General features: G+C 35.3%; 2 protein-coding genes across 14 annotated transcripts in view; both read right to left on the minus strand.

Moving 5' to 3' along the window:
* LOC149935035 (cell adhesion molecule Dscam1-like) overlaps positions 1 to 12,105 on the minus strand; it is a 67,869-nt gene extending 55,764 nt beyond the window's left edge. For 2 of the 3 annotated variants that reach the window (XM_090181081.1, XM_090181080.1), the window contains exons 1-4: positions 11,704 to 12,105; positions 10,297 to 10,578; positions 7,584 to 7,703; positions 7,111 to 7,281 (exon numbers count right to left, since the gene is read on the minus strand). In XM_090181081.1, the coding sequence (XP_090037207.1) occupies positions 7,111 to 7,281; positions 7,584 to 7,703; positions 10,297 to 10,578; positions 11,704 to 11,905 (775 nt within the window). In that variant the 5' untranslated portion in view covers positions 11,906 to 12,105. Of the gene's footprint in view, positions 1 to 5,268; positions 5,557 to 5,832; positions 6,482 to 7,110; positions 7,282 to 7,583; positions 7,704 to 10,296; positions 10,579 to 11,703 lie in introns of those variants that run through there. The other variant, XM_090181082.1, reaches the window with a different exon arrangement.
* Positions 12,106 to 14,825: 2,720 nt separating this feature from the next.
* Positions 14,826 to 26,962, minus strand: part of LOC149935036 (cell adhesion molecule Dscam1-like) — a 43,329-nt gene continuing 31,192 nt past the window's right edge. For all 11 annotated transcript variants that reach the window (XM_090154822.1, XM_090154815.1, XM_090154819.1 and 8 more), the window contains 4 exons: positions 23,581 to 23,676; positions 22,761 to 23,108; positions 18,770 to 18,960; positions 14,826 to 16,975 (listed from right to left, as the gene is read on the minus strand). In XM_090154822.1, the coding sequence (XP_090010948.1) occupies positions 16,823 to 16,975; positions 18,770 to 18,960; positions 22,761 to 23,108; positions 23,581 to 23,676 (788 nt within the window). In that variant the 3' untranslated portion in view covers positions 14,826 to 16,822. The remainder of the gene's footprint in view (positions 16,976 to 18,769; positions 18,961 to 22,760; positions 23,109 to 23,580; positions 23,677 to 26,962) is intronic.

Genomic DNA, 26,962 nt, shown 5'->3' on the forward strand with positions numbered 1-26,962 from the left:
ATATTGGGACCATAATTTATATTGTTGTACTATAATGTTTTAGCCTTTGTACAATAATTCGGTCAGAAAAATCTGGCCACGCTGGCAGGAGCGTTCGACGACTATAAGCGTTGTATCAGCGTTGCCAGGTCCTTACATTTAATTTATTGTTCCGTGGATAAAAAATTATTGATTTTTGAAAACAATTATCGTACGCCTGATGAAAATTTGTTGTAAATTTTAATTTTGTGGAACTATTGACGTTAAACTTAGGAGTTATTCGAACTTATGGTTATGAGAAATACATTTTTTAAATCAAGTTATCACCTATTCGACAGGAATTTATTGTATCCCGTAAGAAAGACCAATCAATGATTGTGTCGCTTTGTTAACTATATCTACCCTGTTTGGTATATATATGTATTGTTATTAATTTTGTTTCCTTAGTTTTGACAAAGACCCTCGAATCGAAAGCTCAACCTGTGAATGAGTTAGTTTTAATTTTTAATGGTTTAAAAATTTGTTAAAAATTGAAATAAAACAAGTTTTACATCCATGTGTTTCCTCCGTTCAAAATTTTATTTAAATTATTGAAAACAATCTCGACAAAACAAAAAAAACTAATATTAACTCAGACTAAATTATAGAAAATAGCGTACTATATCGTACTATGTAAAAATTATCGTACGTCCTAAAAATGAGCTCGGAATTATCGACATCGTACGTCTGGCAACGCTGAGTTGCATTATTATCAAAACTGGGAAAAAATTCCCGTTCTTTCTCAATAACGCGGTGATTGACATCTTTTATTTCCGTTAGAATTCTCCTAGTTTTATTAGTTTAGAACTTTTCTCCTTCCTTTCACGTGAAAGTGCTGAAAAAGTGGAGTGAAATTGACAGAAGCTTATTTCAACATTTTAAAGATACGCGGGGAGGGGTGTCGAATAGATGAAAGATGCCAAAATAACTTAAAATATGCCCCACTCTATCTAGCCTTCCCCTTGGCCCTTTTCCCAAAATCATCTCTTTTTTTTCCAGCTTCAACCGAATTCAATGACAGTACTATTCACTGTATTCAGGACTGAATGGAAAAATTTCCACAGCTTCAAGAATCCAAACTTTCGCAAGATTGACAAACGCGCCCCCTACTGGTACCCTGGTGATATTGACTACGGTATTCACCGTTTCACGCACGCTAGGGGATAGTCCACTGTGGCTACTATGAATATGAATGATTGTATGAGAAATAGCTAGAAACTTTAATGGTTTTCCCAATAAACGGATGGTTACTTATTTGTTGATGGAATAAATGACACTATATTTTCAAGGTGGTTAGCGGGGTTAAGGTGTATATTTATAGTTACAACTTGTTGAAAGAATTATTATATGGGAAACTGAGAAGGTAATCTACCTTATTTGTTACCAGGGGCGAATAAAAACCAATTTATTCCAGAGTTGCCAAAATGAGATAAAGATAGCTAAATGAATATTTTTACGAATTTTTGAAATTTTAGATAAATGTTTTTGCCAATTTGACAATTTTCAAAATAGAATTGGCGAAAGTTCAGTTTATCCTTACTTAAAAACCATTCATTTCCGCCTGATTTTCGCGGATGTAACATCATTGAAACGGCGGGTTTTAAAACGCGTTCATTTGTGAAACCAAAATAGAAATTACCACGTATATAAACGTTTAACTCTAGTGGATGCTAGACTCCCCGCTGAGGGCAGAGGCAATCAGCGTTGCCAGATCGAAAATCTGAAATTATCGTATCTAGGCCAAAAAATTATCGATTTTCCTGGAAAATTATCGTATATTCCTTTTTGGCGATAAATTTTAATTCATACATAAATGCGTTGAATTTAGATGATTTTTTAAAGCACTACAGGAGTTTTATTTCAGGGAAATAAACAAAATGTCTATTATCATTATTAACTGAACTTAATATGTTTAAAAATGTTTTAGAAAATGCGGTAATAGCTAGGAGTAATAAACTCACACTCTGGACTACGCGTACAGAAAATGTATATCATTCATTTTTAAGTAGAAAAGTTATATAAATTAATAATAAAATATAAATCGTTCGTCGGTTTTTAAAAAAAATCTAAAGATTATCGTACATTATAGTACGTTGAGGCAGAATTATCGAAATAAAGGTACGATATCGTACGCCATGAAAATTATAGTACGCCCTAAAAACTTTGATTAAATTATCGCACTGTGCGATAATTATCGTACGTCTGGCAACGCTGGAGGCAATGGCCGACGAGCGGGAGGCAAGTAAGAGGGGTAAAATAAAGGCGCGAAAAAGAGTGTATAAAGTTCCATATTTCGTCACCTGAAAGCCAAAACCAAGTATCTTTTTAAGACTTGTGTATAGAGTAGTGTCGGCTACGTTATTATCCCGTAGACCCTAATACAATCGAAGGCGGGGAGCCGATACTACTCTATAAAGTTATTGGGAATTTGCTTTAAGGCGACGATTAATGGTTAACAAAAAACTGGATTTCCCCCAAGTTTTTCGGTTTCCCCTTTCTATAAAAAATTGTAGCGGTTAACGGTAATAGTTAGTGTAGGGTAGGGAGCTGTTGGCTCGCGTAGCCTGAAGGATTTGCCACCACCCTCTTACGCATTGTAACCCGGCCACCTGTTTAAAGGCATTATAAGTCGCTAGATGACTTAGGCCTAAGGTGATGCCTTGAGTATTAGCCTAGCTGATTATTATTACAAAAAACTCGCTAGTTACGTTAAAACTCAATCGTAGCGCGTGTTAGTAGACGATTTTTCAATATAGAACGTACTCCCCTTAATAATAATAATCATTTCAATCAATCGTCGATTAATAACGCGTTAGGCATGGCAGGTGCGACTTTTTTCATCCATCAAAACCAGTGTACGGCGCTCATTATAAACAGTGTTCGGTTCGCCCGTTTCGGGTTTGACATAAATATCTGCGCACGGCAGGAAATGATAAAACAGGAAGTCGGCAGTCAATTTGTTTTATGGCAACACATCGGCGCTTGACAACGCGACGACTCAACCCAATTCGTGCGCACGTGCGCGTCTAGGATACCCACCCTCTCGCGTAACATCAAGGATGACCGCCCCCCCAAAATCCATATCCACCCAATGAGTGGGGGTATTTTCCTTTTCTTGGCAAAAAAGCGGAGACTTCAGAAAGGAGGAACAGATCTTATTTCCTTCGTCCCACATCGCGCACGCTTTAAGTTCAGAAAAATAAATGTTTTCACGCTAATTTTCTACGCTGGCTTTTAAATCTGACGCTTCTAACCAGGGTTGGACATAAGGCACTAGTCACGTCATTTGACTACTAAAATAAATGCTTTGACTACTAAAATTAATCGAAATCTGGCGGCTCACTAATTAAAAAATTACCTAATGGCGAATATGGCGTATCATAAATTAATCATTCCCATTTTGTTTAAAAAAATCACAACACTCTTGTAGAGCTTGTAGAAATTTACAGAGAGTCCACTACACCTCATACAAGTTCTGATTCAAATTCTCTATCTTAAATTAATGCGTCATTCGATGATATTATCGATGAAAATATTTGAAACTAGTCTCGTGAAAAATTTGTCATCGGCCAAGGTCATGTAACTCAATTGATAATAAACTCCTATTTTAATTCTGACGGGTAAAGCAAAAAATGTTGGCTGTCCGTCTTGTTTTTATACCCCCACTAGTCAGTGACTACTAAAATAAATTAAGATAGGAGGCTCACTAGTCAGGCTGACCACTAACCTTATGTCCAACCCTGCTTCTAGACTACGTACCCTAGATTGGAAATGCGGCGAGATTCCTACGGGCTCCCGTCTAACCACGCGATTCCCTAGTTGCGGGGGGCAATGTTATAGCGTGGGGTAAAAAGTCTGAAAAATTCAGTTCGGTTCAGTTTTAAATCTCGTATTCGCGGTCGGTGCTGGCTGCTGGCAGTCTAAACAAAAAAATCGGGACTGGAGGACGAGGCCCGAGCCCTTAGAATCCTAACGTCGGAACATAAACCAAAACATAAATATTGTTGACGACATACACGTATATATCCTTCGATAAAAAACTAAGATTTCGAATGAGGAAAATAAACCACTGAAAAAATGGTTATTCTTCCAAGGCCGTTTTCTTGAATATGACGATTTTTTAAACAATTCCTTCAATTAGATTAATTATATAGGGTAATAGGGGATGAGTGTTTATTACTGATAAGGCTTCAAGTTATGTTCGTACTTGCGTAATTATATGGCAACTATATATATTTAGGCTTAAGATTATTATTTTATTAATTTTTTAAGCTTTTAGGTATGAACAGGGCCAAGGAATTCCGTCTAATAATCTGATTAAGGTCGTCTTTCCAAATGAAAAAGCTAATATTACAAAAAAACGTTTACGTTATTTTAGAAATATTTCGTTGGAGGTTTTAAAGTCATTATGTTCGTGACTGTGGCTAGTTACCATATATTTACTCGAATAATTTCGTGCTATTGCGTCATATTTTCTGTGGGAAATTTTCTCGGAAAAAGATTGGATATGCGAGCTTCGTCGCTAAAATTATTGTTCTTTCCAAAAGTATGAAGAAAATGGTTTCTATTAAACGACATTCTGAATATTATTTTTTTGGATAATTTTTTTATAATTATTTTAAATCTTGTGTGCCATGATTTTAGTTATATTAAAAATTTTCTGTTCATTCTAGGATGATGAAGAAAATGGTTTAAATTGTGGGACGTTTATATGAATGTACCTTTTTGCGATTATTTTAGGTTAATGAATAAAGAAAAATGTTTAAATTGCGGCATTTTCTGATAAATATATATCGGAGGACGGAAGAACTGGTTCTTTTATCTTCGTTTTAATTAACATTTTAAAAGGGTGAAACGCACTCTATTAGTACACCGGATCTGTGAGTAATGTTTTTCTTATTAAAAATTAAAATTAATTTAAATAAATTTATTTTTATTTAACATTATTATTTAAAAATTTTGTTCATTCTAGGAGGATGAGGAAAATGGTTTAAATTGTGGGTTTTTAATAAAATGTACTTTTTATAGCGATTATTTTAGGTTGTTCTTTAATATTTGTTTTAATTAGCATTTTAAAAGGGTGAAACACACTCTATTTGTACACCGGATCTGTGAGTAATGCGGGGAAGGGGTGACACTTAGGCGATGACTAATAAGCGACAACGAGGCTAGCGACCAGGTATTAATCGGAAGAGAAGGGGCCGGGGGTTAGGCGGAGACGGTAGGAGGAGAATGAAACCAGGGGCTTACCTAGAACGGAGAGCTGTGCGGAGAAGCTGTCTTTCCCCACCCCATTTTTGGCAATGCAAGAGTAGGTTCCGGCGTGCTCCCTGTCGGCGCCTTTGATGGTCAACATGGAATAGTCGTCAAAGGACTGGACGTGAGTCCGGCTGGCGTCGAGCAGGCTAGCCGCCCGATCGTCTTTAATCCACTGGAACGCCATTGGGTGGTGACCAGCGGTCACCGTACACATTACTTTTAAATCTTGACCCGATGAGACGTTTTTCGGGAAAAAGAATGGTTGGATTACGGGCGCACCTGAAATGCAAATTAATTTTAATCGGGAATAACGTGCTACTTGCGAGTTTACTCTAAGTTAATGGTAAAGTCTGCGTTTTCGACTGAAATGTGAAGTCTCATCTTACGCGGGATTAATTTAATACTCTTAAGAAGGCTTATACCCCTTTCAGACGATAATTTTAAGTCAATTAATAGAGTTATAGTTAATAAATCCGGTTTAAAAATCAACTAACAAAACCCTTGTCTGAATAGGGTATAAGCAGCTAGTTTGTGTAATTAATGAAAAGAACTTACCTTCGGAGTTAGTTAATATGGAATAGTATCCGATTATTTGGACCATGGTAATCCACGCGAAAAATAACTTGGTAGTAGTCGACATGATTCTTTGTTAATTTTTTCACTGATTTGTATTGAGCACTATTTATTTCATATATAAATTATTATTTTCGTATGAAACTTCTTTCGGTTATCTGCACTATTTTCCGACGAAGCTGACCAGGAAGATCATCAGACGCGGATGATGTTAGCTTCCCATCTTTGCACGAAGTAGCACCGACGACCGATATGAGAGGCTTGGTGGCCCCTGTATGGATCCTTTCCCGCGTTGCTTCTCATCTTGGCGGATAACACAACCTTTCTAGCACGACGCGAAACGCCGATACTGGCTCGAAATAACGCCGCCGTGTTTAATCCAATTTTTCTGGCATTTGCCATTATTTTTTCTCGTTTCCGCGTACACACTTTCGTTATCTTCGAACAAAATAAACAACAAACAATGGTTTTTTTTCCCGGGGGATGTTCATACAAAAATAGCCATTTCCAGCACCTTGGTGGCGGCGAAAGCGGTCCGTACACTATCCCAGCATCGGCGACTGATTCTCGACGCTTCGTGCTTTCGTCTATTTGGCTTTGGCACGGAAATTTCGGTCATCCCCAGCCTGTTTTCCCACCGAACCCTCTTTCCTAGGCTTGCCAAGCCGTTCCCTCCTAGTTACCGCGTTCGCCGCTTATTTCCCGCTAGCGCTAGTTACGTTTGCGGGGAGGAAAGTCAAAGGGGGAGGGCGATAAAGCCGTTTTCGTAACGGTCTCCCGCGATTTTCTCTGATCTTGGCGCCAAAACCGAAAATAGCCAGTATAAATGAATTAATATAACGTAAAATTTGCTCGCCGAAGAATGTATCTTGTTTACGATATTAAAGGTAATGTTGATATATTGTTTTGCATGTTTAAAAAATAAGACCGAGGCCTATTGATTTTTGGCTTGTAATATGTAAACAGTGTAGCCTAAGTTGAAGGTTATTATGAGGAGGTGGAGGGAAACTTGATAATGTAGACTGTAGTCTGTAGAGGAATGGATAGTTCAGTATTATTTTCAAATTGTAAAGACCAATAATTAACTCGTGTGTATATTAACTGTAATAATTTTAATTACCCAGTAATTGTTGTAATTTTGATATTGTTTATATTCCTAAAATTTAAGGCCTAGCCCTTGGTTTGTTGCTTTGGTGATGTATGATATTAAGGAATTGTTTGTACTATTTTATAAGGCCTTAAACTTTATACACAATATACCTTTGATGTGCAAATTGATAAATTTTTGGAGGGTTTGACCTATGCCATTAGAGGCTTCGCAGCTATACATTCCAGCATCTTCTTGTCTCACGCTGGTGATTGTCAGTGAACCATCTGCGTTGAATCTGTGGTAATTATGACTTGGTGCTTCCAGATCAGATCCTTTTGTATCTAATAAAATTAAATTATAGATTTTTATTTGGCTGCTCATACACTGGTATTTCCTATTTATCATCACGACTATTTTTACTTTTTAAATTTTCAAAAGCTCAGGTAGTCAGGACTCAATTGAGTGATTTTGTAAAGAATTTTAACTAGTTGTTAAAGAATGTATTACTTCAAGCATTAATTTTTTTGTGAAAGGGGAATATTTTATCATAAAAGTTGTCCTTGAAATATGTCTTTCCATATTTTTTAATGACAGTTTAGAAAATACCAATACTCTTAGTTAAAATAATATTTAAATTTTGTACCATTGAGCTTGGTCCATTTGATCTTTGGCACCGGGTATCCAAGAGCTGCACAATCAATTTTGGCAGTTTCTCCTATGGATACGGCTATGTCTTTTGGCTCTTTTGCCCATTTTGGTGGCCCTTTATGAAATAAATTAATTTAAATGTATAAAAATATAATATAAAGTAAATTACAATATAAAAATATAAAGTAAAGTAAAGTAAATTACAATATAAAAATATAAAATAAAGTAAATTACATAGTAAAAAAAAATATAAATTAAATTACAATGTAAAGAAATATAAAATAAATTTGAAATAAAAAAGGTATAAAATAATTTGTAATAAAAAAAGTATAAATAATTTAGAATAAAAAAAATTAAAGTAATTTTAAATAAAAAAAATTAAAGTAATTTTAAATAAAAAAAAATTAAAGTAATTTTAAATATAAAATAATTTGTAATATAAATAAATATGAAATAATGTAGAATATAAAAAATAATTAAGAATAATAATTAATTAAGAATATGAAATAATTTGGGATATGAAATAATTTGGGATATGAAATAATTTGGGATATGAAATAATTTGGGATATGAAATAATTTGGGATATGAAATAATTTGGGATATGAAATAATTAAGAATATGAAATAATTTGGAATAGGAAATAATTAAGAATGAAATAATTTGGAATGTGAAATAATTTGGAATGTGAAATAATTTGGAATGTGAAATAATTTGGAATGTGAAATAATTTGGAATGTAAAATTATTTGGAATGCAAAATTATTTGGAATGTAAAATAATTTGGAATGTAAAATAATTTGGAATGTAAAATAATTTGGAATGTAAAATAATTTGGAATATAAAATAATTTAGAACTGAGAAAATTAAAAATAATTTATAATTTAAAAAATATCAAGTTATTTATATTTAAAAAAATATCAAGTTATTTATATTTTAAAAAATATCAAGTTATTTATAATTTAAAAAATATCAAGTTATTTATAATTTAAAAAATATCAAGTTATTTATAATTTAAAAAATATAAAGTTATTTATAATTTAAAAAATATAAAGTTATTTATAATTTAAAAAATATAAAGTTATTTATAATTTAAAAAATATAAAGTTATTTATAATTTAAAAAATATAAAGTTATTTATAATTTAAAAATATAAAGTTAATAAAAATTTATAAAGTAATGTATTGTATTGTATTAAAAATATATAGTAATTTAATGTATTGTATTGTATTGTATAAAAAAATATAAAGTAATTTTATATATTGTATTGTATAAAAAATGTAAAGTAATGTATAGTATAAAAATATAAAGTAATTTATAATTTAAAAACTATAAAGTAATTTATAATGTGAAAAAATTATAAAGTAATTTATAATGTGAAAAAAAATATAAAGTAATTTATAATAGCAGTCAAAATTAAACTCCTCTCTCTTAAAATATTTATCATAGCATGTTTTTTTTAAATAAAATAAATTTAATTTTTTTGTTAGTTTGTAGAAAAATATTTATAAGTAATCTGGCATATTTATAACCCTATCTATTCCACCTTATATATAATTAAACCATATCCTTTCTATAAAATTATATTGCATAAACATGTGTGCATTGGTTTTGGGGGTCATCTATTAAGTTAATTTTGTAGGGGATATCAATTTTTTTTCAGAGCTCCCTAATAGAGTTCGATGTAGCCTGGCTTACAGGTATTACATATTTTACGGATCCTTTCAGAGCTCATTATATTTAATGTTAATCATTTTTATGGCCCTCTTTGCATCAGTATATTTTTTACTTTATTCAAATTTATTTTTTCAGGCATTTTGCAATATATTTTGTGATGCCTTTATAAGCCTTATCATGGCCTTATTTTTGGTTTTGTTTTTTGTTTTTGGGTTGCTGTTTCCAGACTTGTTGAAAATGTTGAGTTATTCAAAATACTAGTCATGCATTGTTGGTTGGAAATGTACAGCATCTCAAGAAATTGATTGCATTTTTGGATAGGAAATTTCCCAAGTATTCAGATGTGCTGAAATGTTGAAGTTCCTTCAAATATTTAAGGTATTTGGTTTTTGTGGGGTTTTTAAAGCCTGACGAGTGGGGGGATATCATGGTACAAAGGTTTGGGACCAATGCACCCTGGGAGGGGTTTTCGACCGATCTCCCAAATTTATCTCACCACCAAACGTTTAGAGTCATCCATGCTTTTAACACGAGAAAAATAACGCGAAAAAGATATATTTATGTATTATATTAATATTATATATTTATTTACCATATGATTTAAGTCGGGTCATTTTGGAGTTATATATTTATATTTAAAATAGTAATAAAATTATCACTATTTTAAATTTAAATTAAATAAACTAATTTCTACTGAAAAAGCATTCTTTGAATTTCAAAAGTAGAATAATTACGCACAATTATTATTCTGTTTTGTTGTTCAGCATTTTAACGGGTCGAGATAATTATTTTTTTCACAATTTTACTATTTGTAATATGTTCTTAACCAGTTACGGTTTAATTGCTAAGAAAAAAAACGATTGAAAAAATGTTTATTCATTTTTGAAAAACTTTTTTTCTTAAAAATAGACTAAAATTTTTTCTAAATTTACGCTTGATTAAAACCAACGTGGGTAAATAATTTTTAAACTTTAATCAAACTCTTAATTAGAATAATTGTGGCTTAACGTATCATTGAAATTGTGAATATTACCTTGCACGATGAGTTGGGCCGTATGGGTATCTTCTTGACCGGCACTTTCGGCCATGCAGCTGTAGTTAGCCGATAAATCGGCGGTAGCTTCGTTGACCATCAGGACCGACAGGCGCGGATGAGAGACCAGAGATATATGCCCGCCGGAGGTGATGGTCACCCCGTTCTTTAGCCACCGGAACCTCACCTCTCCCTCGGCTTGGCTGATGCCGCACATCACCTGCACCGACTGACCCTCCAAGACGCTTTGCGGGAAGTTGAACGGCTGAATCTGAATGGCGGCTGCGAAACCGACCCGCCCCAAAATAAAACGACTCCTTTCAGACAATTCTTAAAGACCCGGTTCATAGTTCGACCATCCCACGATTGTAGCTACCCCATCGTCCCAAAAACTACCCCTTTCACACAATTTTAAGAGACCTTGATGTACCTGAACCTTTCCACGGGGATACCTACCAGTACCTCCTTCAAACCCACCGCCCCAAAAAACAACCACTTCCATACGATTCTAAAATATACGGCCATACCCGGACCACACCACGGTGGTACCTACCCCATCGTCTCAAAAAACTACGTCTTTCAGACAATGTTAAGATAACCTGATATACCTGAACCGTTCTACGGAAATACCTAGCAGTACCTCCTTCGAACTCACCGCCTCAAAAAACTACCACTTCCATACTATTCTAAAAGATCTGGCCATACCCGGACCATCCCACCGTGGTTACCTACCCCATCGTCCCAATAAACTACCACTGCCATACAATTCTAAAAGATTCGGCCATACCTGAACCATCCCACTTTGGTACCTTCCCCATCGTCCCAAAAAACTACATCATTCAGACAATCTTAAGATACCCTGCCATACCTGAGCCGTTCCACGGGAGTACTTAGCAGTACATCCTTCGAACCCATCGCCCCAAAAAAATCCCTTCCATACGATTCTAAAAGATTCGGCCATACCTGAACCATCCCACTTTGGTACCTTCCCCATCGTCCCAAAAAACTACATCATTCAGACAATCTTAAGATACCCTGCCATACCTGAGCCGTTCCACGGGAGTACTTAGCAGTACATCCTTCGAACCCATCGCCCCAAAAAAATCCCTTCCATACGATTCTAAAAGATTCGGCCATACCTGAACCATCCCACTTTGGTACCTTCCCCATCGTCCCAAAAAACTACATCATTCAGACAATCTTAAGATACCCTGCCATACCTGAGCCGTTCCACGGGAGTACTTAGCAGTACATCCTTCGAACCCATCGCCCCAAAAAATCTCTTCCATACGATTCTAAAAGATTCGGCCGTACCTGGAGGACCATCCCACGGTGGTACCTACCAGTCCCTCGCTCACCCCAAGCCCATTATCGCCAATAGTACCATTAAGTACAATCGTGACTCACCGTACACATTGTCTATGAGAACGATTAAGAGCGTGGCGAAGGCGGCGAAGATGACGCGTTGGGAATCCATCCTGCAGGCGACGGGTCGACTCGTCGACTTCTTGTCGACGCGCCTGCCGCCAGCGTCCTCCGTGGACCGCGTAGACATCCATGTCCGGCTGTTACGAGTCTCGACACTATTCTCGGCTAAATCCAACAACATGTTACCGGGATATACGCCTCGTCTTCGCTAATCCGTGGCTCAGCTTCCTCCGGCTGCCTCGCGCGCGCCGAAGACACCCATCACTCTAATCCAATACGATCCTCGGCTCGCTTCTTTCCACTAATCTCGTCCGCATACGTCGTTCAAGCTAATAACCCTTCCGCGTCGCACCAAATGAGATTGCACCGAGTAACAGAGTCACCACCACCATCGTGGTTGCCGTCCAAGACCTGACTGTTTGAAGGAACCCGGTCTGACTATGGTCTCTGGAATTTTAGTATGACGTAGCCCCCCCCCCTATTCTAATGCTAGAGTTAAATGAGCCCCCCCCCTCACGTCTTTCCTCCGCCCCTTAGTAGTTTCCTTCACCGTAGGGCCCTTTTTTATAGTGGCGAATGAGGAATTTTTAGCCGTCACGTTCCAACAATAGAATATAGAAGGAAAGATCCCATTTCAGGCGCCCCTGCCCGTATCTAAGGAGCCGGCTCGTCCATACTTAAATTCGCTCTCACCTGAAATATATCCTCGCTAGTATATTTCGTAAACTTTACCGCTTTTCCAACCACCAATTTAACCGTTAGCTTGAACCGGCCTTTAAGAAGTTGTTCTTTGTAAAAAAAATGTAGTCAAATAAGCGCATGCGCCATATTCAGCGAAGAGAGGGGGTAGAGAGGGAAAGCCGCCTTCTAGGGGGCAGAAAATTTGATTATGGAGATTTTTTTCTTGGTCGAAGCTCTTTTGAAAGAAGTTCTTTTTCGGTTGGCGCGTGTTTGTTGGAGCTGGTTGGACTCGATTCTTCTTTCAATGCCGGCTTTTTCCTATCTGTGGAAAAAGCGCACGAAGTGGAAAGTCTGTTTATGACGCCAAACTCCCGGAAGGGAAAAATAGCTTTTCCTATTTTGATAAGAATGTTTTTGTACTTTTCTTTTTAAATCGGCTTCCAGGGATGGACGCGAGTTTTAGTGAATTATGCGCTACTGCAAAATATGACCTTTTGAGGGACACGATTTCGCCCAGCCAATTTTACTGATCGAGAATATCCAAAGTAACATTGGAAAAGTCTGCGAATTTTAAAATGGCTGTTTAAATTTTTGGGGAGTTTTAAGCACTAGTAAATAAGTTATTGAAAAGTCTGGGAATTTGAAAATGGCTTTTAAAGTTTTGGGGAGTTTTAAGCACTAGTAAATAAGTTATTGAAAAGTCTGGAATTTGAAAATGGCTGTTAAAGTTTTGGGGAGTTTTAAGCACTAGTAAATAAGTTATTGAAAAGTCTGGGAATTTGAAAATGGCTGTTAAAGTTTGGGGAGTTTTAAGCACTAGTAAATAAGTTATTGAAAAGTCTGGGAATTTGAAAATGGCTTTTAAAGTTTTGGGGAGTTTTAAGCACTAGTAAATAAGTTATTGAAAAGTCTGGGAATTTGAAAATGGCTGTTAAAGTTTGGGGAGTTTTAAGCACTAGTAAATAAGTTATTGAAAAGTCTGGGAATTTGAAAATGGCTTTTAAAGTTTTGGGGAGTTTTAAGCACTAGTAAATAAGTTATTGAAAAGTCTGGGAATTTGAAAATGGCTGTTAAAGTTTGGGGAGTTTTAAGCACTAGTAAATAAGTTATTGAAAAGTCTGGGAATTTGAAAATGGCTTTTAAAGTTTTGGGGAGTTTTAAGCACTAGTAAATAAGTTATTGAAAAGTCTGGAATTTGAAAATGGCTGTTAAAGTTTTGGGGAGTTTTAAGCACTAGTAAATAAGTTATTGAAAAGTCTGGGAATTTGAAAATGGCTTTTAAAGTTTTGGGGAGTTTTAAGCACTAGTAAATAAGTTATTGAAAAGTCTGGAATTTGAAAATGGCTGTTAAAGTTTGGGGAGTTTTAAGCACTGGTAAATAAGTTATTGAAAATTCTGGGAATTTTAACATGGGTGTTCAAGTTATGCAGTTTTAAGTAAGGAAAAGTCACCAGGGAATTTTAAATAGGGTCTGAAAGTCAGTGAATTTTTACGGACTAGTAAATAAATCAATTAAAAGTCAGGGAATTTGAAAATGAGTCTACTTGTCCGGGAATTTGAATATGGGTCTACTTGTCCGAAAATTTGAAAATGTCTCTAAAAGTCCGGGAATTTGAAAATGTCTCTAAAAGTCCGGGAATTCGAAAATGTCTCTAAAAGTCCGGGAATTTGAAAATGTCTCTAAAAGTCCGGGAATTTGAAAATGTCTCTAAAAGTCCAGGAATTTGAAAATGTCTCTAAAAGTCCAGGAATTTGAAAATGTCTCTACAATTCCGGGAATTTGAAAATGTCTCTAAAAGTCCGGGAATTTGAAAATGGGTCTCAAAGTCAGGTAATTTTAAAATGGGTCTCAAAGTCCGAGAATTTGAAAATGTCTGAAAGTCTGGGAATTTTAAAAGGTCTAAAAATCACGGAATTTGTTATTGGTTTAGAAGTCAGGGAATTTAGTAAATAAATCAATTAAAAGTCAGGGACTTTGAAAATGGGTCTACAAGTCGGAATTTGAAAATGGGTCTACAAGTCAGGGAATTTTAAAAGGTCTAAAAATCAGGGAATTTACGAATTAGTAAAAAAAAGTCAGTTAAAAGTCGGGGTATTTGAAAATGGAACCAAAAGTCAAGAAATTTTTACTAACTTGTCAGTTAAAAGTCAGGGAATGTTTACGAACTAGTTAATAAGTCAGTAAATTGATAGTGTCTAATTTCTACGAACTAGTAAATAAGTGTAAGTTAAAAATTTCCCAATATTGACTTCAAAATGTTTGGGAAAATATGTGAAAGAAAGGGAATTTTAATAAGAACAAAGTGTTGCAAACCTACCGATATCAAATGTGTTTTTTTGTTTAAATAAAAACAATAGTCAATTGCTGCATCATGTTTTATTCGGTTCAAAATGCTTTTATTTTTAGTACAATGGTGACTGTTTTTATGATAGTAAAAATGTTACAATTTATCTCACTACCGTTTTACTTCTTTTAATTATGGAAAAAAAGTGAGCTGCCTTGAGTTAGTATTGTTAATTATTAGGCTTAGGTATACACGTATAAATTTTATTCGAAAAAGGTAAATGCAAATTATATCTTCGAAGTTCACCTAACACTAGAGTCAAGGCGGGGAGACGGTAAAGTTTATGCTCTCCCTAATGCGACTAAAGTGTCAGGAATCCTCGAATTATAGGATTTAAAACCATATTAATAAAATTTTTTGTCAATTTTTTTAAAGATTGTTAAATGCTGTTTATACTACGCTAGGCCTATAGTTAATATTATTATTACTGACTTTGAGAATTTAAATATGAAATATTAGTAAATTTCATAGGATTTAGGCGTATAAAACGGTTATCACAACGTTTCCAAACACACACACTCGGAGACACTTGGGCGATCAATTGATTTAGGGGGGGGACACATGGATGGGGGGGGGGATATTTTGACCACATTACGGCAATAAGTAAAAAACGTTTGATATTCAGTTCGTTTACGTATGAATTTGTTTGGCATTGTTTTTGTTTGTTTATGGAGATTCACACTAAAACACCACATATCCGACACGTTTCTTCCTTGACAGTAAAGCCGAATTACAATTGAGTATGACATACGAATTAGGGTTACGGTCAAGCGAGACCGGGACGTTGCTTTTCTTTTATATATAGTTTTTATTTACCCCGATATTTTTTATATTTAAACACACTACTTTTTCATTTCATGAACTACGCGATTTTTTTAACATTCCATCAATTTGGTTTTAGTATTTGTTTTATAATATGGAACTTACTGGCACCATTAGTTATTCTAGCTTTAAAATATCTAAAAAAACATAAAAATACTCTACAATAATTTAATATCGTATTACTCGTAAAATAATAAAATAAAAATTAATACTTTGGCCAAACAATTTGTCGAGATCAAACCGCGATTTAAAAAAATAAAAATGGCGAAATTTTATTCAAAATCATTTTTGGCAACGTTGTCTTATTAAATTACCCTTTTCAATATTTTAATCTGGCATTTTGCGCAAAGGGATAGATACTTTTCCCTTATACTATTGACTGGCCTGTCAGATAAACCCGTTCTTTACAAATCCGATGAACCGTATCGACTAACGCTGGCGTGTATATTATCAACGTAGAATATTACAGTGTTGCCAAGAACGAAAGGGGAAAACACCAACTTTAATTCCGATATTGTTTCCGCTAAAACAATTTCAAAAGTTTCTTTATCGGTCTGGCCGACCCGCGAAAGTATACACGCGGATTAAAAACGTGAACGAAAATTGGTCCAGGGAACAAAAACCTCTACTAATAATCGATATTTGGAGCGGGCGTGTGAGGCCGAAAAATAGGGCAAAGGTTATCCCAAGAAGAGGTGTTAACGACGTCCGACATAGTCCCCGATAGATAATATTTTTTCGGTACCGTTCTCTCTCTCACAAACACGTTAAAAAAACTAAAAAAAGAAAACGTAGAGAAGAAAGCCCCGGTCGATTAGCTTCCCTGCAAAACGCAGGCGCGTTGCCGTAAAGTTCAAAGGACCATCGTCTCTCTCTCTCTCTCGTACTCATCTTTCTCTCTCCATCTCTTCTTCTTGCGCTCTCCATCCTCTCCGTCGGCGGCAACACAATTCAAACCCCCCCTCTCTTCCAATCGCTACGAAAACATCCTTTTGTGTCCGAAATGTTGTTTCCACTCGTCATCCGCGAAATTTTTTTTTCATTTTTTTATTCCCGAAACTAAAAAAAAACAAAAAACAACGAATAGTCGAATAGTCGTAACCGATGGTGTTTTAATTTTTATTATATTTATTTTGGGAATTTTTTTTGTCTCGAATTTCGAAAGCGCTCGCGACTGGGAGAGAGAATGAACGGGGGTTTGAAATCTCGTTGGTCGGTTGGTTTTGCTTTATTGTCGGAGATGTTAGGGGCTATCGTAGACGGCCAGCTGCAAAGACCCATCCTTCCTCTTTAGGGAGCTTTGCCTCGGGAAGGGTAAGGGTCGGTCCCTGTTCCGGTTGGGTTGAGGTGGGGGAACTGGGACACTGACCAGGTCCTCCTAGAAAGGGTGAGTTCATGAAGAGCTGCACGAGGCAAAAATTCGGACAATTAAAACCGAAAAAGGAAAATAAATTCGCAAAATCAAATTTTTAGAGAAAAAAAAACAAATAAAATTAAAACATTTCGTAATTAAAATAAACATGCTATTTGAGGGTGGAGGGGAAAGACTCAAACACAGTCACTTCAACTTTTTTTCTTTTATACATAGTATATACAAATATATTTCGTGGTGTAAATAGAATAAAAACCAGATATAGAGGGTGTCCACTGAAAAAACGAAAAATGATAAATAACCGAAAAACGTTTTTTTTTTAATTTTTACTAGTGTAAAATTGAATGACCTTGAACCATGTCTTCAAGGTCATTTAAAAACTCGAGAACTGTTGGGGTTACGGATTTGGTTCCAATTAGAAAGTTGTTGCTTTCCATATTATTAGTTTAATTACCAAATTTGACCAATCAGAAGCCGAGAAATTTAAGGTTAATGAATTCAGTGTTTGATAATAAAATAATCTGATTAGTTTTAATATGATTAAATAAAATAAATACTGAATAGTTTATAACGGTTCAATTATGCCACCGTCGCGTCGCCGGCTACGATACATGCTAGAGATCGTTTAACGACGGAGTTCAATTATTCTAAAACTTGTTGTCATGACAACGAATATGATTTCTGTAAGATTTCGTAAGTGTATCGTATCCCTGGTCTTTGACGAATCAACTAAAATTTTTGGATGTTCAGTGGATATCACAAATAAAAATGAATTTGGGATGTGTGTTTTGGATATGCAGTGGACATTCTACCAATATCCATATATTCCGGGGTCCGTCAGAGAGATTTGAATATCTTGAGAACATCTGAAGGGGATTTGTGTTTGCTGGGCAGGTTCAATCGAGGGGTAAGACAATCTCAGATAATCTGTACATCGACTTCGTACATTTAGCACTGTTAAAGGTACATACTTTCAAGAGTTCGCGAGTTCCATTCACAGGGTTGCCACACGTCAGGGAAAACAGGGAAAAGTCAGGGTATTTAAAAATGGGCCTAAAAAGTCAGGGAAATGTCAGGGAATTTTAAGAATTGGTAAAAATTCAGGGAAAAGTCAGGGAATTCAATTTATCTTGGCATTTTTTTAAGGTAAATTAACTCTAGATCTATGACAAATTCCCCGATTATCATTTATTTCCTTGAATGTTTGGCTAATATTTACAACATTGCAAATTTGCAATAACCTTTTTACTGAAATATAAGTCCATCTAAATTTATTAACTTCTGATAAAAGTAAAATATAAAAGAAAAAAATTTTGAATTAATAAAGTCAGGGAAAATCTCTTAAAATGGTCAGGAAAAACAGGGAATAGTCAGGGAATTTGAATCTGAAAATTTTGTGGCAACCCTGATTTAGCACTGTCAAAGGTACGGCAGTGTACACCGAGTTCGCAGATTGTCTTACCCCTCAGGTTCAATTCATCAAAAAAAAAACTTTTTCAGTTATTTATCATTGCCCGGTTTTTTTAGTGGCCCGCCTGTATAAATACAATTCATGCGCAAATATAATGTCACTCAACTATCCATGCTTTAAACTCTTTGATTGTAAGGCTCATGCTGATACGGCCGTGGATACGAATGATGAAGTTGCTACATAGAGTTGATAGAGAGAGATCGAAGGCGGGTGGGAACGAAAAACAAAAGACAGAGTGGAAGAGAAAACAGAGAAGAGAAAAACTTAATTGTTAAGTAGACTAGAAGAAGAGATAGAAGAGAGGTTCGGTCCTCACTGTGCCGTGAGTCTTTCCTCCGTATTTATTTATCTCACTTGCGCTGGAAGGAACGACTTCATTTCGGGGTTGTCCTCCTCCTTGCTGCTGTTGTCGTCCATCATGTCTCGCATTTGAATCTGGTTCTGACTCGTCAGCGTCCCTTGCACGCCCGCCGACAGACGCGCCTTTTCGATGTCCACGTATCGCTGAATCGTCCCTTTGTAGGCTATCTGCTGCTCGGCGATGGCTACCAACAAATATTACCAAGGTTAAGGACGGATAAATATACTTGAAGGTTCATATCGGGTCTTTTACGGAACATTTTTCAAGCCTAAGACGTGTAGAGATCGTGGTTGTTCTGATTAAACTCAATTTATTTTAAATCTTTGATTAAATTCAATTTTATTTTAAATCTGATTAAATTCATCTTTATTTTAAATCTGATTAAATTAAATTTTGTTTTGAATCTGATTAAATTCAATTTTGTTTTGAATCTGATTAAATTTAATTTTATTTTAAATCTGATTAAATTTAATTTTATTTTAAATCTGATTAAATTCAATTTTGTTTTAAATCTGATTAAATTCAATTGTATTTTAAATCTGATTAAACTCAATTTTCTTTTAAATCTGATTAAACTCAATTTTCTGATTTAAATCGCATATTATACAGGGTTGCCACACGTCAGGGAAATCAGGGAAAAGTCAGGGAATTTAAAAATGAGCCTAAAAAGTCAGGGAATTTTAAGAATTGGTAAAGATTCAGGGAAATGTCAGGGAATTCAATTTTATCTTGGCACTTTTTGAAGGTAATTTAACTCTTGATCTACGACAAATTCCACGATTATCATTTATTTCCTTGAATGTTTGGCTAATTTTTTCAACATTGCAATAACCTTTTTACTGAAATATAAGTTCATCTTAATTTATTCTGATAAAAGTAAAATATAAAAGAAACATTTTGGCCTTAATAAGTCAGGGAAAATCTGTTAAAATGGTCAGGAAAAACAGGGAATAGTCAGGGAATTTGAATCTGAAAATTTTGTGGCAACCCTGTTATACTTCAATGTACTTATTAAAAAACAAAAGTACGTATTTTAGTAATTGAAATTCAAAGAAAACTAAATTATAAGTAATTAAGATTAAAATTTTATATAACATTACCGCTTTACAGAAATAATGATTTTTTAAAGACAAAAAGGCAGAAAAATGTTTAAAAATTCAATGAAATAAATACCATTTAAAATTAATGAATAAATGATTTAAATAAAAGAAAAAGATTTTAGGGCTTTTTTTTAAAATAAGAAATTTAAAATGCTCTTCAAAAGACCGATACTTCCCACTTTCGTATTTTGCTATCTTAAAAAATAAATAGGCCTAATTTTCTATCTAGTATTCGCCATAGCAAAACGTAAATAAATACGTCAGCCCAAATATATCTTGTCTCTAATAGGCGAAACTATAAAATAAATTTGGTCTTAGCCAACTTGTTAAAATGGGAAAACAAAATCACGTGATTACCATTTCACAGCCAACTTCGATTCGGTAACTCGTGGTTATAGTTGGCCGTGCGAGGGCTAAGAAAAAATTATTCCTTCCAGATACTGCAGACAGCTAATTAACTTACACTTGTCTATTACAAAATGTTTTAAATAATAATAATAATTAGATAATTTAGAAAATTTAAACCGCCATTAGCAAAATAAAATGAATAATAGTTCGAATTTCGTAGGATAGATGGCGCTGCAGTTCTCCACAAAGTCACGTGACTACCATCTTTTCATCCCCCTGGACTTTATAGTCTCGCCTATTGCGGGGCAATGCGAACAATCCTCGTATCCTAAATCCGCATCGCGTGGATAGCTTTTTTTAGCGGGGTATTGGATTGAAAGGGGGGTAAATGTGATATCCTCGATCCGCGTTGATCCAATATGCCGGGTGCGAAAGCGGAGAGGGATTCAATCTCTCTCCAGCTTCTTCAGCGGCCTGGCTTCATCCCGGCGCTCCTCTCTTCATCCATCGCCTCTCGGATTTGGCCTACTCGGGATTTTCATCCGACCTCGTCACGCTTCCCCGTTACGTTCGAAAAGTCTAAAACAAGTTGCCAACAGGCGAAACATAGGCCGGCGCTTAAGTCGCAAACCGCATTCGTGAAACCGAATATTTGGCGAGAAAAACACAGTCATATTTAATATTAATTTAATTCTTAATTTTAATATATTATTTTCTTAATTTAATTATAATAATCGGTTATTTTTAATGTAATATTTCAGTATTTATAATGCAGGGTTCATACAAACCTGGAGAACCTGGAAATATCAGTGAAACAGATTCTTTCCAAAAAATCAGGGAGATATCAGGGAAATTTTAAATATTTAACCAAAAACTGGATTTATCAGGGAAATTCGTTTGAGTCAGGAAGCGCCTCAATAATAATATATATATATTTTTTTGGATAAAAGAAAACATACGGTGCTTTAGCACCTGGAAATATCAGGGAAATTAATTTTCCAAATGTTAATTGAATATTAATTGATTATTTTTAGTATATTAATTGATTATTTTTAGTATATTAATTGATTATTTTTAGTATATTAATTGATTATTTTTAGTATATTAATTGATTATTTTTAGTATATTAATTGATTATTTTTAGTATATTAATTGATTATTTTTAGTATATTAATTGATTATTTTTAGTATATTAATTGATTATTTTTAGTATATTAATTGATTATTTTTAGTATATTAATTGATTATTTTTAGTATATTAATTGATTATTTTTAGTATATTAATTGATTATTTTTAGTATATTAATTGATTATTTTTAGTATATTAATTGATTATTTTTAGTATAATATTAATGGATTAATTTTAGTTTAATATTAATGGATTAATTTTAGTTTAATATTAATGGATTAATTTTAGTTTAATATTAATGGATTAATTTTAGTTTAATATTAATTTATTATTTATAGTTTAATATTAATTTATTATTTTTAGTTTAATATTAATTTATTATTTTTAGTTTAATATTAATTTATTATTTTTAGTTTAATATTAATTTATTATTTATAGTATAATAGAATTTAATTTAATATTATTTTGCTATTTTTAATTTAATGCTACTTTCTTAATTTTAATTTAATGTTATTTTGTTAATTTTAATTTATTGTTATTTTGTTAATTTTAATTTAATGTTATTTTCTTAATTTTAATGTAATGTTATTTTAATTCTAAAAATTACAATTTAAAGTTTAACCTGTATCGCCACTATGTAGAGGGACCTAAATTCATGGATCAGACAGCGACGGAGCGAAAATCCCCCTATATAATTTCTCTCTCTATCTGTACCCTGTGACTCAGCCAACCTGTAGTGTTGTCAACCAAAACGAAAGTGATGAAATTAAATTCGTTTATCGGAATATAATTCTGGCGGAATCCATGAAGGGCTGGACTTGATGCTAGGAACCCCTTTTTCATCGAGAGTAAAGTGTCTTATAGGTGCCCCCCCCCCTCTTTTTATGGTTCACTTTAGCAGCGTGGTTCGGGTTTTCTTCCGTATAAATTTTTGTATTTTTTAGTCCCAGCTTTTATAGCTCTTCTCCAATATCGAGGCAGAACTAGGCTTCCGTTTATCCAGAAAAAAGTATGATTTACGCCTCAGATTATTCGACTCTCGTCCGGGAAAATTTCCTAACAAATGGCTGTTTTGTGTCGGTCACGCGTCGCTTAGAAGTTGCGAGCTGCCTCTTTAACATAAATCAGAGACAAACTGTTCCACCCCTCGAATAGCGGCTTCCCACGCTAACTTGACTGCGCCGGCGAAGCTCGCTCTACGGGCCGCAGACTTCACTCGTTAAGTTTCCTTTCGCAACCCTATTATTTGGCTAGGCGGGGCCCTAATCAGCTTAAGCGAAAAGGTTTTGAGAAAAACCCCTTATTGATAGCTTCCATCGTATCCTATCATAAAACCCGTTTTTGCCGTCGGACCAATTTTCCGCGCGCGTAAATACGCTGAACGCTAATATTGGGAAATCTTCGTACCTCTTTCCAAATTCTGTCGCTGTCGGATTTTGTGGACGCACAGGCAAGCGACGATGACCACGACGATGGTCGCGACCAGGGACGCGGCTACCGGTATCAAGATGGAGAGGTCGAGCATCAGGGCGGGAGTCGGAGGACCCGCCGCGCCGCCCTGTTCCAAGCCTCCTTCCGTCTTGACCGCTATTAGGTCACTCGGGTCACCTCGTCCCATGTTCGTCGTACCGGTCAAGTAGATTTGGTACAATGTCCCGCTGGTCAGGCCGTTTAGGGTGTAGGTCGAATCGCTCGGTTTCAGAATGGTCAGCTCTTGCCACGGGCCACCTTCCTCTCGATAGTGGACAGTGTAACCTGCATTATTACAAACATATTATTTACGAAAAATCCGCATTTTCTATAAGGCAGGGTGACCAGACTTCCTATATTTCCTATATTTTCAATGCCTTCCTATAAATTCCTTTATTTTCACCTATTTTCCTATATTTTCCTATAATTTCACGATCTTTTGAAAATTAGATAATTTTTTAAGTACGTGTTATAGAACATGTAGTGAAAAAACTGCCACTTTCGAACACAATCTCGAAATCTTAGCTTTGTGATCCAATAATGCAAGAAATCAGTGTACCAAAAATTATCAATATTCTAGGTGATTCGAGTCAAAGTAAACAGATATGCAATAATTACCTTATTATTTTCCTATAATTCACTTATTTCTATACCTATATTTTCCTATAATTCGCCTCTAAAATTCCTATTTTTCCTATAAATTTTTCGTAGCCTTTCCCTGGTCACCCTGATAAGGGTATATTTATTAAGTACTTACCAGAAGCTTCCGGTGAATCTTGTTTGGTGTTCCATCGTAATGTAATAGAATTTGTTGAGGTCGAGGTCACAAATACGGTTGGCGGTGGTGGTAGATCTGTTTTTCAAAGATAATATACCCTCTTAATTTTTTTTATCAATGACAAGGTTGTCATGGAATTTTAAGAATTTGTAAAAACTCGGGGAAAAGTCAGGGATTTCAATTTTATCTTAACACTTTTTGAAAGTAATTTTACTCTAGTTATCTGACAAATTCCATGATAATTATTATTTAGTTCCTTTATATTTTTGCTTTTTTTTAATAATACTTTTGTACTAAAATGTAAGTTTATTTCAATTTATAAACTTCTGATTAAAGTAGTGTTGTTAATTTAAAGTAAAATGCGGAAAATATTCCGCAAATAAAAAATTGAAACATAAATTACTTTTTAAGGGTTTATAATGTTTTTAACTTTTTATCGATATAAAATGTCTAATATCCGTAAACATACTACAAAACATTAATAGTGTTACATTGTTAATCAGTTTAAACTAGTCTAGAGGTTTAGTTTTACTTTTAGATTCGAAACAATTATTTAAATTTGCAAAAGATTTATTAGTCTAATCATGGAATGAAAACTTTTTTTATTTTTTTCGGAAAAATACGGAATATTTTCCGACTTACACACGTCAGGGAAAACAGGGAAATGTCAGGGAATTTTTAGAATTTGTAAAACGTCAGGGAATTAATTTATCTTGGCACTTTTTTAAGGTTATGTTTTAGACCAGATCTATGACCAATTCTATGATTATCATTTATTTCCTTGGAAGTTTGGCTAATTTTTTCAACATTGCAATAACCTTTTTACTGAAATTCAAGTTCCATTAAAATTTATTAACTTCTGATAAAAGTCAAATATAAAATAAAAATTTGGCCTTAAAAAGTCAGGGAAAATCTCTTAAATGGTCAGGGAAAACTGGGAATAGTCAGGGAATTTGAAACTCCAAATTTTTTGGCAACCCTGATAGATAAAAGTAAAAAAAAACCCAAAAAAAAGATTCTTTTATCGACGTAAAATTTTATCAATAAAACCCCCTTTATAATAAATACTTATCCCTTGTTACGATCTTCTACGACTAAACCGTTAGTAACCAAAACCCTTCTTAACGTTTTGTAGCGGGCCAATCAATGCATTCGACTCTCAACTCGCCTTGACTTCGTGTTTAACCCTCTTAGTCAAGTGAAATTGAACAAAGGCGGCTCGGAGTACGTCGGCAATCGGAACGGGGGATCTATTTATAGATGGCGCTCTATATTCGTACAAGAAACCTTCCGCGTTGGGCGAAGGCAATTCGCTAATTCTTAATTACCCAGTCCTTACCACCTCCTCGCGACGGGTAATTACATTCGGATTTAAACGGGCCAAGCGCATTTCGACGCGGCTGACTTTAATCGCTCTATATAGGCTGTTAAAAATCCTTCCGAGTGAAATACAAGGTCTTTCCATTTTTATTTTTCAAGCGTCGGTCCTCGGTAATGACGGGTTAATCTCTTAGGACGCTCTTCGGCTTCCCCGCACCTCTCGTCCCATCCGAGTTACCCAACCTGGAGACCATTCGAAGCAGCGCCGGCTTGTTAGTTTCCCCGTACGGCGGGCGAGCCACGCGGGGAAGCCTCTTCCTCTCGCTGCAGATTCTTAACGAGCCATTTGAGATCGGACGAAAAGGGATTTTCTTATCGCACTATCGCTATCTTAATTACTATACAACGACCTTTGGATGACCCCGCGTTCGATACGCCGACCGCTTGTCACTAGAGCGGACAGTGGACTTAAATATACCGAATATAAGTAAGCGAATGTCCGAAATTTAACCGGGAACGAGAGGCCTAAGATAATAATTCTAATAAAGGCGGCTGTTGGGTGGAATGAGTCCATTATCTTTAAAATAGCCATAATTAGACCGCGGCGGGTTTCTATCTCGCTTTGATACGCGTGGTTTCACGTTAATTAATTTCTAATTAGACGCATTGTACGGGGAGTATCGTGTTTGGGTGCTATTTTTGGAAAGGACATTTGTTATCCAAGTAGCCTATACCTTTAACAGGGTTGCCACACGTCAGGGAATTTTAAAATTGGCTAAAAAAAGTCAGGTAATGTTAGGAATTTGTAAAAAGTCTGGGAATTCAGTTTTATCTTGACACCTTCTAAAGGTAATTTTACTCTAGATCTACGACAAATTCGGTAATTATTATTTAGTTCCTTTAAAGATTTGCGATTTTTTTTAATGTTGCAATAATCTTAGTTCTGAAATATAAGTCAAAAGTCGTGCATTTTCTTGTGTACATTTTTCATTGGTTAGAGGCTTAAGCGCCTGCTGCCGTCGGAAGGGGAAAATTCGGAAATTGTCTTCCCCCCTTTCCTTAAAACGCTTAGCGTAAAGGTTCGTCCAATGAAATTTGTACACAACACTGCATTAGCGTGTTTGTTGCCACCTAGGAGCAACAAACACAAGGAGAACGCAGCTGGCCTTTAAACACGCTAACGAAGGGTTGTGTACGAATTTCATTGGACGAGCATCACGAGCCTTTACGCTGAACGTTTTACGGGCGGGGGGAAGACAATTTCTGAATTTTCCCCTTCCGACGGCAGCAGGCGTTAAAGCGTCTAGCCAATTAAAAACGTACGCGAGAAAATCCACGACTTTTGACGGACTGCGTTCTCCTTGTGTGGGGTGTTGTGTTTGTTGCTCCTAGTTGCCACGAACACATTCTTGTTAAAACTATCAGTTGTTGGCAATTTTCCGGTAGCCTAGGCCTTGGATCCAACCCTTCCCACCCAGTTAAAGGTGGTATTTTCTCTGGTCCATTTGACGTATCGCGACGAAAGGTAACGCCCGTAAAAATGTAAATGGTATAACTGCAGTATACGACTGAATAAATAAATGTTTTATTGGCAGAGAAAATCGCTTTCCTTTCTGTTCGGTAATGATAAAATCGATATGGTTTTAAGTTAGGCTCGCTCCCAAAACGGGGTGGATCAAAGTCTTTCTGGCTACTTCAGGTTGGTACGGAAGAATAATCAAAGGATAGAGAACGGCAGCTGATAGGCATTAGACATGGCTGGGATGAAATAATAACGGATTCAGACTTCTTTCTCGAGGATTATTATCTCCAAAACTCTCGTTCATCCTCCAAAAAGAAACGCGAGAACATTCTTGCTGGGCGCAGCTTGGCTTTACGTAATGGGAGATATCCTCGGGTTCTTACGAAGAAAATTGGCTCCCTTATCCCGCTCACTACCCTTACTTGGCAGTTTAGATTAAGCTTGACTAATGGTGAAGTCTCGAGCTAACCGTGCCTTAAGTCGGTGTTCGTTTAGCGGGGCTCCTTACTCTTCCTTGAT

The sequence above is a fragment of the Leiobunum rupestre genome, chromosome 7, assembly GCF_980474605.1.
Source record: "Leiobunum rupestre chromosome 7, qqLeiRupe1.1.hap1, whole genome shotgun sequence".
NCBI classification, from domain to species: Eukaryota; Metazoa; Arthropoda; class Arachnida; order Opiliones; family Sclerosomatidae; genus Leiobunum; species Leiobunum rupestre.